Source organism: Salvelinus fontinalis, chromosome 1, assembly GCF_029448725.1.
Source record: "Salvelinus fontinalis isolate EN_2023a chromosome 1, ASM2944872v1, whole genome shotgun sequence".
Classification (NCBI taxonomy): Eukaryota; Metazoa; Chordata; class Actinopteri; order Salmoniformes; family Salmonidae; genus Salvelinus; species Salvelinus fontinalis.
In genome coordinates, this window is record NC_074665.1 from 39,669,543 (window position 1) to 39,689,355 (window position 19,813).

The 19,813-nt window shown below is 40.1% G+C and overlaps 1 protein-coding gene across 1 annotated transcript in view; it reads right to left on the reverse strand.

Annotated features, from left to right (window-relative positions):
* The window catches only part of LOC129854182 (pro-neuregulin-3, membrane-bound isoform-like), a 414,443-nt gene that overhangs the window by 90,197 nt on the left and 304,433 nt on the right, over window positions 1–19,813 (reverse strand). The window contains exon 3 of the mRNA XM_055920970.1: window positions 6,481–6,554. Coding sequence (XP_055776945.1) covers window positions 6,481–6,554 — 74 coding nt within the window. The remainder of the gene's footprint in view (window positions 1–6,480; window positions 6,555–19,813) is intronic.

The window sequence follows — 19,813 nt, forward strand, 5'->3', positions numbered from 1 at the left end:
GGACCAAGCCTGGCCTGCTGAGGAGTGACGGGCTAAATCCTAGTTGGAGGGGTGCTCTCATCTTATCTAATGAGATAGGGTGCAGGCCAGGCAGCAGGCTGTTAGCCAGGATGCCAGTTTAGTGGGGTCTGCCCCTAGCACAGTCAGTGTAGACAGCTCAGTTTTGTGCCTGTCCCTCGATCTAAGTCATGAACATTTTTGCTTCTACAGTGCTCTGTATAAATCAAGTGCTATATGGCTATGGATTCAGTCCACGCTCAGATACAAGAAGTAAAATGTCAAAACACACTTTTGAGACACTTGTATTAATGATAATGTGCCATAAAGGCAAAAAAGGCGTAAAAACATGTTGAAATTCTTAGTTTTTTATTGTGAAAAGCACTGCAAACCATAATTAACAAGATATCCAACACCCGGTTGTGGTTCCCCCAGGTGTTGAGAATATCTGTATTTGGGGGCACAAGTATCAATGAAACAAACAATTATATACATTTTGGGACTACTGCCCACATCCATTTTTCAACAGAAGAAAACAAAATCACCCAAAACGTACATTTTTTTTTTTCAGCTGCATTATTCTAGTCAGCATTGAAAGCAATATGTACTGAACTGAACAAAAATATAAATATAACATGTAAAGTGTTGGTCCCATGTTTCGTGGCTGAAATAAAAGATTCCAGAAATGTTCCATACGTACAAAACGCTTATTTCTCTCAAATGTTGTGCAAAAATGTGTTTACATCCCTGTTAGTGAACATTTCTCCTTTGCTGTGATAATCCATCCACCTGACAGGTGTGGCATATCAAGAAGCTGATTAAACAGCATGATTGCACAGGTGCACCTTGTGCTTGGAACAATAAAAGACCACTTTAAATTGTGCACAACTCAATGCCACAGATGTCTCAAGTTTTGAGGCAGCATGCAATTGGCACGTTGACTGCAGAGGAATGTCCACAATAGCTGTTGTCAGATAATGTAATGTTAATTTCTCTACCATAAGCTGCCTCCAACGTTGTTTTAGTGAATTCACCTGTGTGATCGTTTGAGACCAGCTACCCGGACAGCTGATGAACCTGATGAGTATTTCTGTCTCTAATAAATCCCTTTGGTATGGAAAAACGCATTCTGATTGGCTGGGCCTGGCTCCCCAGTGGGTTGGCCTAGCACCCATGGCTGCACCCCTGCCCAGTCATGTGAAATCTTTAGATTAGGGCATAATGAATTCATTTCAATTGACCGATTTCCTTATTTGAACTGTAATTCAGTAAAATTGTTAAAAATTGTTGCATGTTGCGTTTATATTTTTGTTCAGTATATATTTCTCATAAGCAATGACAAAAAAGGGACACAAGAGGGAACCCCACACTCATTTTAGATCAAAGTGTTTTTCTTCTTCACACCCTTTCCTTCACATTTCTATCTCTTTTGCCATCTACTTCCATTTATGGCACATCTTCATGTGCCAGAGGTGGGAGCAGTTCCTTTCAACATTGACACGGAGGGGTTCACATCACACTCATTAAACTTCAAATGGGTGTCATTTCTTGAAACTCCATCTTTTTAAAAATATTCACATTTTAGGCGATGTACAGAACAATCCCAATAAACTTGAACAACTCTTTGGGGTTGATAGAGTTTAAAAAAATTTTTTTTTACCATTGGCAATATTCCGGTCTGCAGTTTGTTTCTGTAGTCACTCAATGTTCTGATCACACCGACACTGAAGAAGAGCTTGAATTGTTCCAGGGGACTGCACTGTACCCTTGTGACTCATCCACCTGTTCTTGACTAAAAGAAAGGCAGATTTAGAAATTAATTCTACATTAACACATTTCAAAAGCTGAAAAGCCTTCATTACCATGCTCCCAGAGCTAGACAGTGAATTAAGTAGTCTCAATGAAAATGTGAATGTTTACAGCCATTCAACTCAGTGAGAGTGTGAATGTTTACAGCCAGTGAAACACTTTTCTCTACCCCCCTGTAGGGGCAATGTATTGCAATGTAACATGCACTAAGTATACAAAACATTAAGAACACCTGATCTTTCCACAACATGGACTGACCAGGTGAATCCAGGTGAATGCTATGATCTCTTATTGATGTCACCTGTTAAATCCAATTTCATCAGTGTAGAGGAAGGTTAAATAATGATTTTTAAGCCTTGAGACAATTGAGAAATGGATTGAGGGCAAAAGTATGGGGGGGGGGGGGGTTGTTCCTAATGTTGTACTCAGTGTATATCCTATATCATCACCATGTGTGTATATCTACATTTACAATGTAATTCACCAATAAAATAAGTAACTCTAGCACATCCAATGACATTATTGTAGAATAGGCTACTCCTGAATACATACAGTGAATAAAAGTTTATTCGAAGATAATGTTATCACTGAATGAAGTAGCCATTCAACTCAGTGAAGGTGTGAATGTCCCCTACCCCCCAGTCCACAATGGCATGGGTGTAGGGGTAGTTAAAATGTAAAATATAGACTAGGCTTATATATCCTATATCACCATGTATGTATATTTTCATTTAAAATGTAATTATTCAATGAAATAAATATACTAGCACATCCAATGACATTATTATTGTAGACTAGGCTACTCCCATATGCACACAGTGTAGTGCCTACATGCCTTTGACAATACCATTATCAATTCAGCAAAAACTAATTATTTTCGAATAAACCAAATAACCCATGCATTATCAACACAGTAAATATATCCAAACAATGTCACAATTTTAATATACTTACTCAATCGGATCGGTGCCATCTTGGTAATTCTTCATTGTCTGTAAGGAAACTACACTACATGACCAAAAGTATATGGACAGATGGACACATTAATATAGAGTTGTTCCTCCCTTTGCTGCTATAATAGCCTCCACTCTTCTGGGAAGGCTTTCCACATGATGTTGGAACATTGCTGCAGGGACTTGCTTCCATTCAGCCACAACATTTGAAGCACAGAATTATCTAGAATGTCATTGTATGCTGTAGCTCAGCCATGGAAACCCATTTCATGAAGCTCCTGACGAACAGTTCTTGTGCTGACGTTGCTTCCAGAGGCAGTTTGGAACTTGGTAGTGAGTGTTGCAACCTAGGATAGATGATTTTTAAGCGCTGTGCGCTTCAGCACTCGGCGTTCCCATTCTGTGAGCTGGTGTGGCCTACCACTTTGCGGCTGAGCCGTTGTTGCTCCTAGATGTTTCCACTTCACAATAACAGCACTTACAGTTGACCGGGGAAGCTCTAGCAGTGCAGAAATTTGATGAACTGACTTAATAGGAAGGTGGCATGCTATAGCATGCCGCGTTGAAAGTCACTGAGCTCTTCAGTAAGCCCATTCTAATGCCAATGTTTGTTTATGGAGATTGCATGGCTGTGTGCTCAATTTTAAAGACCTGTCAGCAATGGGTGTGGATGAAATAGCCGAATACACTAATTTGAAAGGGTGTCCAAATACCACTCAAAGGTTTGGACACATACTCATTCCAGGATTTTTCTTAATTTTTAATATTTTCTACATTGTAGAATAATAGTGAAGACATCAAAACTATTAAATAACACATATGGAATCATGTAGTAACCCCAAAAAAGTGTTAAACAAATCAAAATATATTTTGCATTTCAATTAACAGTTGTGGCTTTTTAAAAGTACATTTTTTGAATTTCTTTCCTTCTTAATGCGTTTGAGCCAATCAGTTGTGTTATGACAAGGTAGGGGTGGTATACAGAAGATAGCTCTATTTGGTAAAAGACCAAGTCCATATTATGGTAAGAACAGCTAAAATAAGCAAAGAGAAACGATAGTCCATCATTACTTTAAGACATGAAGGTTAGTCAATACGAAACATTTCAAGAACTTTGAACGTTTCTTCAAGTGCAGTTGGAAAAACCAAGTGCTGTAATGAAATTGAGGACCGCCACAGGAAAGGACCGCCACAGGAGGACCGCCACAGGTAAGGAAGACCCAGAGTTACCTCTGCTGCAGAGGATAAGTCCATTAGAGTTACCAGCCTCAGAAATTGCAGCCCAAATAAATGCATCACAGAGTTCAAGTAACAGACAAATCTCAACATCAACTGTTCAGAGGAGACTGCGTGAATCAGGCCTTCATGGTCATATTTCAGCAAAGAAACCACTACTAAAGGACATCAATAAGAAGAAGAGACTTGCTTGGGCCAAGAAACACGAGCAATGGACATTAGACCGGTGGAAATCTGTCCTTTGGTCTGATAAGTCCAAATTTGAGATTTTTTGTTCCAACCGCCGTGTCTTTGTGAGATGCAGAGTAGGTGAACGGATGATCTCTGCATGTGTGGTTCCCACCGTGAAGCATGGAGGAGGAGGTGTGATGGTGTGGGGGTCCTTTGAGGGTGATACTGTCGTGATTTATTTAGAATTCAAGGCACACTTAACCAGCATGGCTACCACAGCATTCTGCAGCGATACGCCATCCCATCTGGTTTGATCTTTGTGGGACTATCATTTGTTTTTCAACAGGACAATGACCCAACACACCTCCAGGCTGTGTAAAGGCTATTTGACCAAGGAGAGTGATGAAGTGCTGCATCAGATTACCTGGCCTCCATCTGGCCCGACCTCAACCTAGTTGAGATGGTTTGGGACGAGTTGGACCGCAGAGTGAAGGAAAAGCAGCCAACAACTGCTCAGCATATGTGGGAACTCCTTCAAGACTGTTGGAAAAGCATTCACCTGGTGAAGCTGGTTGAGAGAATGCCAAGAGTGTGCAAAGCTGTTATCAAGGCAAAGGGTGGCTATTTTGAAGAATATAAAATGTAAAATATATTTCGATTTGTTTAACACTTTCTATATGATTCCATATGTGTTTCTTATTTCATAGTTTTGATGTCTTCACTGTTATTCTAAAATGTAGAAAATAGTACAAATAAAGAAAAATCCTTGAATGAGTAGGTGTGTCAAAACTTTTGACTGGTACTGTGCAGTATATACATAATTGTTGTTTTTTATTCGTTTTTTTGGCTACCCCACTGCAATTCCCCCAACTTTAAATATCACTGCTTTAGACTGTTCTAACCAGGGGTTGGAACAACAACAACAAATTATAATCATTTCGTTCTGAACAGAACCATTTTTTTCTTCATTCCATTCCACTGTTCTGACCAGCAAAGTGGTATTCTTAACTGGTTCAGTTTATATTGTTCCTTTCCGTTCCTTTTTTAACCTCTGAAATCAAAATGTTTGATACATTTAGCTCAACATTACATTACTTCACCAATCAGTGCGGATAGCGCAGCTTGCTATGGAGCGGGTAAAGTGATTTAAACTGTATAGGAAAGTCGTTAAGAGCAAGTTGTATTTTGCCGTAACAGCATGGTTTCATCATCATGAAAGACAAACACACACACACTGTGCTGCCAGTCACAATGTAGGGTGCAAGATGAAACTGAAATGTTGCAGGTGAGGAAAGAGTGTGAGAGGATGGAGGAAGCTTGTCTTTGTGAGCTAGGCATATTGTTATGACTTACATTATCTGAATTAGGCCCAAAGAATTATAGGCCCAAAGAGTTCTGTTCGTCAAATAATGTAGTTATTTTCTGTTTTTCAGTTTCGTTCCCTGAACCGGTTCAAATCCTCGGTACTAACTAAACTGTAATGAGCTTTATATTGATTTCAAGTTAGTGTGATGGCCACATCTACTTTCTCAATTCTAATTCTCCAACAGAAGGACACTGCACGTGTTACACTCAAGCAATTCATACCACTTAAAAGATAAATGCAAATGCATTTGAATCCAAATGTTCTAATGTCCTAATCAAATGTTGATATTGTAAGGTAATGAAAATATCCATCATTCCAGAGTAAGGTTATGACATATTTTTGGCATATAAGATTTTGAATAATTTCAATGACATTGCAGCAACACTGAGTATACTCAAGGGGTAAACAAACACACGTAAAGCTAAAATGCTAGAAGTACTTTTAAACAAGAGAAAGTAAACTCAAGGATACTTTCTCTTCTTTGACTAGATAAAGTTAAACAAGGATTTGATGTGTTTTTTGTGTCTTCTGGTCTACACAGTTTATGTCTTCTTTGCTGGAGGGAATAATGTGAAGCCTGGCTCAATAAGTTAAGAACACATTCTTATTTACAATAACGGCCTACCAGGGAACAGTGTGGTAACCTTTCGGTTACTGGCCCAATGCTCTAACCACCAGGCTACCTGCCACCCCCCTGCAGGTAGCCTAGTGGTTAGAGCCTTGGGCCAGTAACCGAAAGGTTGCTAGATTAAATCTCTGTGCTGACAAGGTAAAAATCTGTTGTTCTGGCCCTGAACAAGGCAGTTGACCTGCTGTTCCTAGGCCATCATTGTAAATATGAATTTGTTCTTAACTGACTTGCCTAGTTAAAAAAAATAGAAGACAGATAACTCCCTAATATTCTTTTGTTTTAACTTTTCTGAAGGATCAATACAGGAAGACATGTACTTGAGTCAGATAAGATGGAGTCCGTCTTGGGTACGAACTGGTCACAGCGTAGTCCATGGTAACCCTCTTTACACCTGCAACAGAGACAACAGAGATCAATATCCAGGGTCTATGGAAGTCATTTACCAGGCACTCCAATCCAGAGCGACTAACAATCATTGCATTCAACTTAAGTAGGCAAAACAACTACATTTCACGATCATTGCAAGTATAACCTTCTTGAAAACTAGCCACTATCTGCCAAATCCGTGCTAGAGAGGGTGGAAGAGAATATACGTGCAAGCACTAGTTTATGTATAGCATATGTATGTCCATCTTCAAAGGAAACAAAGGAGAGAAAGAAAACATTCAAGAAGATTCAAATTTTGAGGGCAAAAGATTCAGAGACTGGAGGGAGAGAGGGAGAGTAAACTCATATTGGAGGACGAGTATGCCAATGAGGATGGGAAGAAAGAGAGAGAAAAGAAGAGTAGAGGGCAGTTTTGGCCCATCTTAAGCAGTGCCTGCAACCCACTGATAGCACAGGCCTGACAGTAATGTCATGTACCAGTGGAGGTATTGGAAGGACTGGGATGGAAATACTCTCTCATCCAGACCTGGGATCAAAAAGTATTTGTTTTCTTACAAGTATCTACGCTTGATTGAGCTCGTATGGCACAACGTTAACAATGGAATAGTCCCAAATGTGCACACCCAGGCAGGCTCAAACACTCCAGGCAGGCTCAATCAAGCGTTTCAAGGTGAACATACAGCGTTTTAACTACTTTGCAGATATGAAACAGGCAACAATATCAGTAAAAAATATAAAATTCGCAGTTTATGCTTCAAAACCAACTTTATAAGAGGTTTTAAAACTAGGTTCTATTTGACTCAAAATTCCATGACGTACAGTAAGGCAATGTTGGCAGAATACAGTTGAAGTCGGAAGTTTACATACACTTTACTCATTAAAACTAGTTTTTCAACCACTCCACAAATTTCTTGTGAAAACCTCTTTGGGCTAGGTGGCAGTATTTTGACGTCCGGATGAAAAGCGTGCCCAAAGTAAACTGCCTGTTACTCAGTCCCAGTTGCTAATATATGCATATTATTATTAGATTTAGATAGAAACCACTCTGAAGTTTGTAAAACTGTTTGAATGATGTCTGTGAGTATAACAGAATTCATATGGCAGGTGAAAACCTGAGAAAAATCCAACCAGGAAGTGGGAAATCTGAGGTTTGTAGTTTTTCAATTCTTGGCCTATCGAATACACAGTGTCTATGGGGTCATTTTGCACTTCCTAAGGCTTCCACTAGATGTCAACCATCTTTAGATACTTGTTTGAGGCTTCTACTGTAAAGGAGAAGCTCATAAGGGCTCTTTGAGTCAGTGGTCTGGCAGAGTGCCACAAACTCTGACGCTCGTTCATGTGAGAAGTAGCTCTCGTTCCATGGCTTTTCTACAGACAAAGGAATTCTCCGGATGGGACATTATTGAACATTTATGATAAAAGCATCCTAAAGATTGATTCTATACATCATTTGATATGTTTCTACGACCAGTAATATAACTTTTTGGAATTTTCGTCCGACATTTCTGCTGGACTTGCTCGCGCCTTATGTTGACTCCAACATGGCGGATATCTTCTTGGGTTGTGTATGTCTCTGAGCGCCGTACTCAGATTATTGCATGGTTTGCTTTTTCCGTAAAGTTTTTTTGAAATCTGACACAGCAGTTGCATTAAGGAGAAGTGTATCTTTAAATCTGTGAATAACACTTGTATCTTTTATTCATGTTTATTATGAGTATTTCTATGATTTGATGTGGCTCTGTGCAAATTCACGGGATGTTTTGGAGGCAAAGGTTTTTGGATATAAATATGAACTTGATCGAACAAAACATACATGTAACATGCTGTCCCGGGAGTGTCATCTGATGAAAATATAAAAGGTTAGTGATTCATTTTATCAATATTTCTGCTTTTTGTGAATCCTCTCTTTGCTTGGAAAATCGCTGTATGCTTTCTGTGACTCGTTGCTGACCTAACATAATGATAGGTTCTGCTTTCGCCGAAAAGCATTTTTGAAATCGGACACTGTGGTTGGATTAACAATATTTATCTTTAAAATTGTGTCTAATACTAGTATGTTTGAGAAAATTGAATCATTAGATTTCTGTTGATTGAATTTGGCGCCCTGCAATTTCATTGGCTGTTGGCGAGGGGTTCCGCTAGCGGAACGGGGTTCTGCAAGCGGAACCCCAGTCCTAGACAGGTTAAACAATTTAAAGGCAATGCTACCAAATACTCATTGAGTGTATGTAAACTTCTGACCTGCTGGGAATGTGATGAAAGAAATGAAAGCTGAAATAAATAATTCTCTCTGCTATTATTCTGGACATTTCACATGCTTAACATAAGGTGGTGATCCTAACTGACCTAAGACAGGGAATTTTTACTAGGATTAAATGTCAGAAATTGTGAAAAGCTGAGTTTAAATGTATTTGGCTAAGGTGTATGATAACTTCCGACTTCAACTGTAGATGGAGTTCAATTTATTATTAATATAATTCACCAATACATTTCTTGGTAGTCCCAAAAATATTGCTATTAGGTTGTATTAGGTCACAGCTGGCCTGGTACATTGTTTGCTGCCAAAGCCCATTCGGGATACACTGTTTCAGTTTCAATCACTCAATATTTTAAACAAAAACAGATGACTGTAACTAAGGCTGGGAATGTCAATACAATCAAACTAGCAAGGGCAATGATCACAAGTCAGTCATAATGTGGCTAATAGGCTAGTACACATGTATCACACACAAGGCCCGCGGGCTGAATAAGACACACAAATGAGTATAAATGAGTCAACAGTTGAGTCATCTACTTTATGAAATTACAGCCTGATGAGCTCGGTGAATTCAACTTCAATTGAGCATCTTTCGTGTGTCCTGTTTACAGCGCACAGCAGAGGAAAAGTGTACAGACACATCCTTACAGTCCTAGTTAGGCTAGTAAAATGTTGCAGTCTGGCTTCGGTTTTTAAAGTTTGACAATTAATAACCAAAAAACAAAACCTGCAACAAAACACCATGCAACAAAAATATGTAGACCTATTACAGCAACATTTGAGGAGTAGCCTAGGTTGGCTGCTAAACTACGATAGCTACAATTTGAGTGCACCACACAGCAATGTTGCATTTAACCGCAACAGTGATTCATGTAGTGCTTAATGAAAAACATGTTTTAAGTTCAAATGTTACGACAACCTATAGCTACCTTTTGTTATTTGGAGTTATTAAATACTTACTTTATTATTTGGGTCGCAGCATATTATGCACATCTATTAGCATAGCAGAAAAGGCTGGACAAATATTATGTATATCTTATTATTTAATGTTTTATATGTTAAAATGCTGTATATAGCATCCTATGTACATAAATGTACATTATAAAGGGCAAATGGCCAGTTCGGGTCGCAGTTGCATGTTTTTTTCTAAAAAGCAAATAGGCTATGTCTGGCCCGCGAATTCATAGTTTTTACAATATGGTCTGATTGCACTGATTGACTTTGACAACCGTAGGATAGCGAATCTATTTATGTAGCTAGCTATTTATTTAGCAAGCTAAAAACATGGTCCCTAACATTAGCTAGCTAGCTGCTGGGAGAATATCATGTCATTGGAGGAGTGGGTGAGTGACCAACTGTCTCCCCTCATATCAGTTTTCGTTGGCTACAGTTAGAGATGCACAGGTGTCATTTGGTTAGCTAGCGATGTGAATTGCTTTGCAGAGATATCCTAACTAGCTTGCTATGCTAGTTAGGATATCTCTTACTTGTCAATGAAATGTATTTGGCATCGATCAAATGGCTGCGCAGGCAGGTAAGTTCCCATTCAGTTGTCAAAACCTGGATTGGGACAAGCATGCAGTGGCAGGCAAGCTGTAGAAGGAAGAGCAGGCTATTATTCCCCATCGTTTATCAGTACAATTTTGATGGCCAACTAGCTGAAAAAGTTTGAGAAAGTTTATCTAATATTCTCTCATTAGATTTTAGCTCATCCTGCTCTGACTAGCATTAGTTGTTGATGTTGTTGTTGCTGATTTGCATAACTGAGAAAGAGAGAGCCTACCTTTTCAAGTTTCCAAATGTAAGACTCCCGTGGTGTTTACATATTTGCTGAAATCCATTCAGGTGTATTTTGTGGCTTTTGGTGAATGCGTTCTAATGATCTGAAGTCGCGCTGTTGCTACTGCCTGTAAAGTTCAAAGTGAATGATGGCAGGCCCTTGTGCCAAGTGGCTTACAGTGCATTCGGAAATTTCCACAATTCCCCTTTTCCACAATTTGTTACTTTACAGCCTTATTCTAAAATGGATTTCATTAAATGTTTTTGTGATCAATCTACACACAATACCCAATAATGACAAAGTGAAAACATGTTTTTAGACATTTTTGCAAATGTATTAAAAATGAAAAACACAAATATCTTATTTACATAAGTCTTCAGACCCTTTGCTATAAGACTCCAAATTGAGCTCAGGTGCATCTTGTTTCCATTGATCATCGTTGAGATGTTTCTACAACTTCATTGGAGTCCACCTGTGGTAAGTTCAAATGATTGGACATGATTTGGAAAGGCATACACCTGTCTATATAAGGTCCCACAGTTGACAGTGCATGTCAGAGCAAAAACCAAGCCATGAGGTCGAAGGAATTGTCCATAGAGCTTTGAGACAGGATTGTGTGGAGGCGCAGATCTGGGGAAGGGTACCAAAACATTTCTTGAATGTTTTGGTACCCTTCCCCAGATTGAATTGAAGGTCCCCAAGAACACAGTGGCCTCCATCATTCCTAAATGGAAGAAGTTTGGAACCACCAAGACTCTTCCTAGAGCTGGCCACCCGGCCAAACAGAGGAATCAGGGGAGAAAGGGCCTTGGTCAGGGAGGTGACCAAGAAGCTAATGGTCACTCTGACAGAGCTCCAGAGTTCCTCTGTGGAGATGGGAGAACCTTCCAGAAGGATAACCATCACTGTAGCACTCCACCAATCAAGCCTTTGTGGTACAGTGGCCAGAAGTAAGCCACTCCTCAGTACTAGGCACATGACAGCCCACTTGGAGTTTGCCAAAAGGCACCTAAAGGACTCAGACTTTGACAAACAAGATTGTCTGGTCTGATGAAACCAAGATTGAACTCTTTGACCTGAATGCCAAGCGTTGCATCTGGAGGAAACCTGGCACCATCTCTACAGTGAAGCATGGTGGTGGCAGTATCATGCTGTGGGGATGCTGCAGGGACTGAGAGACTTGTCAGGATTGAGGGAAAGATGAACAGAGCAAAGTACAGAGAGATCCTTGATGAAAACCTGCTCCAGAGTGCTCAGGACCTCGGGCAGAGGTGAAGGTTCGCCTTCCAACAGGACAACGAATGTCCTTGAGCTGCCCAGCCAGAGCCCGGACTTGAACCCGATCTAACATCTGCGGAGAGACCTGAAAATAGCTGTGCAGCAATGCTCCCCATCCAACCTGACAGAGCTTGAGAGGATCTGCAGAGAAGAATCGGAGAAACTCCCCAAATACAGGTGTGCCAAGCTTGTAGCGTCATACTCAAGAAGACTTGAGGCTGTAATCTCTGCCAAAGGTGATTCAACAAAGTACTGAGTAAAGGGTTTGAATACTTATGTAAATGTGATATTTCTTTTTTTTTTAATCTTAGAAATTTGCTAAAATTTCAAATAACATGTTCTTGCTTTGTCATTATGGGGTATTGTGTGTAGATTGATCAGGGGCAAAAACTTTCTGAATACACTGAATTTGCATATAGGCCTACTGTAGCTCTGATTGGCTATGGCGCACCGGTCTGCGTAGACTCCGGTCCTGGACAGGATGTTTTTTTTTCTGTTTTATTTACTGCAGTGTCTATTACTTATCTAAACGAACAGCCACTTTCCCATTCTATATTGCTATAGAATTTTCACAAATGCTTTACTATACGTCATTCCCAAACATTCTAAACATTTATGAAAACGTGAAAATGACCACATCTAATTTATCTGATTGTCAGAGAAAAAAGGTGTCATATTCTTCCTGCGGGTGAATATGAGCATATTTTAAAAACATTCCATGTTGCTAAAATGCTGTGAGTTCCACTTTAAAATACTACTTGAACCCAGATCTGCAGGCCTCTTAGCTCTTAGACCTGGGCCTCCCGGGTGGCGCAGTGGTCTAGGGCACTGCATCGCAGTGCTAGCTGCGCCACCAGAGTCTCTGGGTTCGCGCCCAGGCTGGGCAGGGTTTGCGCCCAGGCTCTGTCGCAGCCGGCCGCAACCGGGAGGTCCGTGGGGCGACGCACAATTGGCATAGCGTCGTCCGGGTTAGGGAGGGTTTGGCCGGTAGGGATATCCTTGTCTCAGTATGTAAAAATGTAATAAAATGTATGCACTCTACTGTAAGTCACTCTGGATAAGAGCGTCTGCTAAATGACTAAAATGTAAATGTAATCTACGAGAGACACTTCAGGAGACACTTGACTTCACATGATTCAATTTTGTGAGATTTTAGGTTTTCCTCAAGCAAGACCTTTCGGTTCTATGCCTCCGCTGAGTGTGTGTCAAATAAATCTATTTTAGCTTAATGACTTGAGTTCTGACTCTTTTTTACACATTCATATTTTTAGACGACCCTTTGGCCAAGCACCCATATGTTGACCTAAGTTGCTCAGTACCGGAACGCATTCAGTTTTATAAATGAATTTGTTATTTTCCCTGAGCGACATCCACATGCTGACACACACACACACAGATGTTTCAGTTTTGTACATTCCTCAGTTTGTGCCAAATAAATCTACAGAACTGGATGTGTTGGATATCAGTTTTTTTCTCCATTCATTTATATTTCGGGTTAGCCTTTAGCTCAGCATAAGCACCCATATGGCCTGTAGACTTAGTTGAGCAAGCTCTGTATCTGTTCTATTCTCATCCTCAAGAGCAGCAGACAAACGTTGTGCTAACAGTCATTGAGTTGGTCCAACTTCACCACCAACTCCAAATGCTTAGCGACGCTGCAAGGATTTTCCTCAGACAGAGCTATTTGTTTGAAATTCATGGCAACAGGCATTTGAAGGGCATCTCTTTTTCATTGTGTTTGTTCCACAAAATGGAAACCAGTTGGTTGCATGTATACTGTGTCCGTCAAACGAGACACCCAATCAACATATTCAGTGACGTCCTGCTGTAATATTTGTTCCGGTTTTATTTAGATTGTACTGAAACAAATTAATTAACATTTCTTATGGGTTTTCTCTTATGGGTTTGGGTACCTGATCTTTGATTTAAAAAAGGCCCAGTCAAGCCATAGACCATACACAATCAATGCATTAACAAGACCGGCCAGTTAAAATTATTGGCAGCATCTTAGTTCCATTCACCTAGGATACTTGAGAAAATGTTCTCTCTCTCCTTCAAACATTGATTTGCGACTAATGTATAACAAAGTGTATAAGAAAGTGTCGTACCAGTCCGTTTGATTCAACTCAAATTAGATTTTGACCCCAAAAAGTACCACACAAATCAATTGGATTCAACTAAGATTTGATTCGAACCTTTGATGGAATTTCCTTGGGCCTAATGTCTACTTATTTCTAGTCTTGTTTTGACAGACAACCGTTCAACCTCAGTGGTCTGCCTGCTTCTGAGGTGGGAACTGGGGATCCAATGGCTCAGTGGGTTAGAGCATATTGCAGGGCCACTCTGAATATATTATGTGTCATTGTCAATGTTTTGTAAGACGCTTTGGATAAAAGCTTAATGACTGTTTTTCCACGTGAATGCAAATGTGAAAGGGCATTTCAGTTGGTATGAACCTGGCTGGTATGAAATATACCTGGTATATTGTGGATATAATGGGCACTTTCTGGTACGTATATCAAATAGTTAAATGTAATGGCAATAGCCTGGTTCCAATTTATCTTTATTGGGTAGACAGCGCAAACATATTGGTTATTTCTACAGTATTACTATTAAACTATAGTGAATTTCAGTGAAAATAAACAAAAAAGGGATGACTTAAGTAAACACCAAATTAGCAGACTATACAAAAAGGTGTTACCCAGATTGCTTTTGTTACACACATAAAGCACGCTATCATGGCACCAGGAGGCATGAAAGAGTATTTGCATCTCACATTCTCCTGTTTCTAGTCACACATTCCTACCCTCTCTGTGCTGAAATGCCTCGTTAGCATTCTGAGTCACAACTCACATGTCTGTCTGGCTATCTGTTTATCTCCACTCTCCTTTTGTTTTGTCTCTATCTCTCCCCCTCTGTCTCTGTCTCTGTGTCATTGTGAAACAAGCTGACATCCTTCAATAAGATTCAAACAATGCTTTGTAGACAAATGTGTTTGTGCGAGTCGATTGTGTGCTTGAATACGATAAAGGATGTGCATGATGATGACTGTGCGTGAGTGTGTTTAGTGATTGGACGATTGATACCGGAGCTCCGATGCAGTTTTCAAAGCACTACTGATCTGATACAATGTACCGATGCTCATGTCAATGTAACATTATCATGTGATCAATAACGTCCGAAAGTTTGGTTGATACAAACTGTGTGTTGCAAAATGCGAGATCCCACTGATTTCACAGTGGTTCTGGTCCTTTCTTCGATTCCAAGTTGCTTTTAAAGACCGACCTTTACTGGACACCATACTGTACTTAGAAATAAAGTTAGGATTTGTTCAAATTACTGCATTGAACAGTAGCACAGCAGGTAGAGTCAGGAACACTTAGCGATGACAGGGTATGGGGTCGAGTCCTGGTAAAGGCACTCTATTCGGAGATGGTTTTATGTGAAACCACACTTTCTGCCCATTGTTGAAATTCTTTATTTTATTTGGTATTGTATAAACTTCTGATTTAAGCAACCTGAATAATGCCATAGAATTACAATTTTCAAAAATTGTCAACTTAAAGGCAATTTGTTTTGGCTTTATGTAATATACAAACCTGTTATTATAACTGATTGTATGCTATTAACACCAGCGACTAAACACTGTGCCATGTAGTTTGATGAATATTGTGTGTAAAAAAACGTCTATTTATATTTAGTGATGACCAGCCGATGTCACTAATGTGCATTGTGTTAAAAGCTCAGTGTCACGCTCGTCTTCCTCCTCGTCTGAGGAGGAGAAGTTTGAAGGATCGGAGGACCAATATGCAGCATGGTATGTGTTCATCTTGAATTTATTAACACAGAGAACACTAAACTAAACTAAACTATACAAAAATAACAAACAAACAACGAATGTGAAGCTATAATGAGAAATGTGCTGACACAAGCAACTAACATAGACAATCACCCACGAAATGCTCAAGGAATATGGCTGCCTAAATATGGTTCCCAATCAGAGACAACGATAAACAGCTGCCTCTAATTGAGAACCAATCTAGGCAACTATAGACATATAACTACCTAGACTAGTCAAAAACCCATAGACATACAAAAACCCCTAGACAAGACAAAAAACTAAACAAACCACCCCTTGTCACACCCTGACCTACCCAAAATAATAAAGAAAACAAATAATAGTAAGGTCAGGGCGTGACACTCAGAGTAATTAATTGTTTTTCAGAAAGACAATTTCCTATCATTATGTGTGTGTGTCTGTGTGCATATTTATAAGAAAAAGTGTGTGTGTGTGAGAGAGAGAGAGAAGGGTTTCTGTTTGCCGGTTATTGACGGCTTTTTGTAGATAAAAAAATAAAAAGCCAATAAATAAAATTGTTGCTGGCCAAATTGACCGGGAGAAAAAACAATCCCATTGCAAAATAATGTTTTTTCTTAATTGAGTTTATCAAATGTTTTCCAGTCAAAACAGTTTCATTCGTTTTGGTGTTCAGCAGCGTTCGGCAGGTTTTATTTAGTCTGTTCGAGCAGATGGACAACTAGCTTTCATGCACATTTTTTCACTTGAGATATACTGCACCAAACATCTGATAGATAAAATCTTGCGAATATGACCTTCTCTGCAAAATTGACAAAAATAATGACAGATCTCTTGATTTATCTTGACTATTTTGGGAAAGTGTAAATGTATGTTGTTGTGTGCGCCGTCTCAAGAGGGACAAACAGTAATATAACCACATTTATTTTTAAGGGGATATGCGAGGCACAGACATTCGCTACGCCTAGCAAAGTTCTGGTAGGAGCAAACTGAACCTAGTATTTATACGTCTTTAGTGTGTAGCCCAAACCGTTCTGACGCTACAGTCAGAAGTTGGCACATCGGCGGTACCTACTTTAGACAAGTCCCGTGATGCTTGTGGGAGTTGTAGAGCAAAGCGGAGAACACTCTCGGGTTCATGAGAATTTAATCTTTCCATGGAGTTGTCATATGTAGCCCAAACGGTTCGGACACGACCAACGTTTTCATGAAAATACTGATTTCGGGATATTTCCTAGTCTTGACAACATCGTTGTAGCTCTGCCACCTTCCACCGCAGATGCAGATATCGCTAGCTCAACCAGACTTTAATGGATTTTTTTTTATCACGCTAATTACATTTCCAAGGTGGTGCAGACTAGACAATATCACACAGAGTGCATTCTCAATTTGTTGGAGCTGTAGTGCTAACTTTCTATAGTGCTTTTACCACCACATGCTAGAGTCGGGGAGAAATATAACTCTTTGTCTAGGCATGGGAAGCAGGGATGGGGAATACTCCTTCGACACTAATTACCACCTAGCTCATTAATTAGCAACTGAGTAAAATGGATGAAGGTTTATGGTAGCACAGGGGAGGTTCAAGAGGAAGGGAGAATGGGACTGGGAATGGAAGGGCTTGATGTCCAGTCAATCAGCCGCCCCTCCTGCCATGCAGTCATTCCAGTACATCCCCTTTTCTAACCTTATGGGTGCACTAATAGGGGACAGGGTGCTGTTTAGGACACGGTCCATCTATCAAGTACTGAGCTGAAGATACCAGCACATTTATACTTGGCTCATATATACATGGCTCACATGTCACCTTGGACTGTACACGTTCAGAATGTAGGGTTTCTCAAGGGTGCCTTTGCAGTTCAGAAAAGGGTTATTTTCTTTTAGTGATAATTAAAATGCAGGGCCGACGGCTCATTCGAATCTTTTGGGGTGTGATTTGCTTATAGCGCTTTTTGTGCAACCGTGAGTAAGAGTGTCATTCTGTTGTGAATGGCACCCTGTTTCCTGAATGGCACCCTGTGTCCTGGCCAAAGGAAGTGTGCTATATGGGGAATAGGGTGCTATTTGGGATGCAGGCAGTCTTCTTACTTATTGCACAATACCGTTCAAATGTTTGTGGGTCACTTAGACATGATGCTGGCCTTCTAGGCAGAGTTCCTCTGTCCAGTGTCTGTGTTATTTTGCCCATCTTAATCTTTTCTTTTTATTGGCCAGTCTGAGATATGGCTTTTTCTTTGCAACTCTGCTTAGAAGGCCAGCATCCCAGAGTCGCCTCTTCACTATTGACGTTGAGACTGGTAATTTGCGGGTACTATTTAATGAAGCTGCCAGTTGAGGACTTGTGAGGCATCTGTTTCTCAAACTAGACACTCTAATGTACTTGTCCTCTTGTTCAGTTGTGCACCGGGGCATCCCACTCCACTTTCTATTCTGGTTATTTTTTTATATTTTTTCACCTTTATTTAATCAGGTAAACTAGTTGAGAACAAGTTCTCATTTACAACTGCGACCTGGCCAAGATAAAGCAAAGCAGTGCGACACAAACAACAACACAGTGTTAGACATGGAATAAACAAGCGTACAGTCAATAACACAATAGAAAATTTAGCAATTTAGCAAATTAACACTGGAGTGATAGATGAGCAGATGATGATGTGCAAGTAGAAATACTGGTGTGCAAAAGGGCAGAAAAGTAAATAAAAACAATATGGGGATGAGGTAGGTAGATTGGATGGGCTAATTACAGATGGGCTATGTACAGCTGCAGCGATCGGTTAGCTGCTCAGATAGCTGATGTTTAAAGTTAGTGAGGGAAATATAAGTCTCCAGCTTCAGCGATTTTTGCAATTCGTTCCAGTCATTGGCAGCAGAGAACTGGAAGGAAAGGCGGCAAAAGTACGTGTTGGCTTTGGGGATGGCCAGTGAAATATACCTGCTAGAGCGCGTGCTACGGGTGGGTGTTGATATCGTGACCAGTGAGCTGAGATAAGGCGGAGCTTTACCTAGCATCGACTTATAGATGAACTGGAGCCAGCGTCTGGCGACGAATATGTAGCGAGGGCCAGCCGACTAGACCATACAGGTCGCAGTGGTGGGTGTTATACGGGGCTTTGTTAACAAAACAGATGGCACTGTGATAGTTTGCGTCCAGTTTGCTGAGTAGAGTATTGGATGCTATTTTGTAAATGACATCGCCGAAGTCGAGGATCGGTAGGATAGTCAGTTTTACTGACTTTACAGTTTTACTTTATTGCGATTCTAGATTTAATTTGGGATTGGAGATGTTTAATATGAGCCTGGAAGGAGAGTTTACAGTATAGCCAGACACCTAGGTATTTGTAGTTGTCCACATATTCTAAGTTAGAACCGTCCAGAGTAGTGATGCTAGTCGGGCGGGCGGGTGTGGTTAGCGAACGGTTGAAAAGCATGCATTTGGTATTACTAGCATTTAAGAGCAGTTGGAGACCACGGAAGGAGTGTTGTATGGCATTGAAATTCGTTTGGAGGTTAGTTAACACAGTGTCCAAGGAAGGGCCAGATGTATACAGAATGGTGTAGGGCGAGTTTGCTCTGTTCTGTGATGGGAGTAGTACACAGCGTTGTATGAGATCTTCAGTTTCTTGGCAATTTCTCACATGGAATAGCCTTCATTTCTCAGAACAAGAAGAGACTGACGAGTTTCAGAAGAAAGGTTTTTGTTTCTGACCATTTTAAGCCTGTAATCAAAGCCACAAATGCTGATGCTCCAGATATTCAACTAGTCTTAAGAAGGCCAGTTTTATTGCTACTTTAATCAGAACAACAGTTTTCAGGTGTGCTAACATAATTGCAAAAGGGTTTTCAAATGATCAATTAGCCTTTTAAAATGATAAACGTGGATTAGCTAACACTACTTGCCATTGGAACACAGGAGTGATGGTTGCTGATAATGGGCCTCTGTATGCCTTTGTAGATTTTCCATAAAAAATTGCAGTTTCCAGCTACAATAGTCAGTTACAACATTAACAATGTTTGCACTGTATTTCTGATCAATTTGATATAATTTTAATGGACAAAAAATGTGCTTTGTTTCACAAACAAGGACATTTCTAAGTGACCCCAAACTTTTGAATGGTAGTGTTCATATTCATA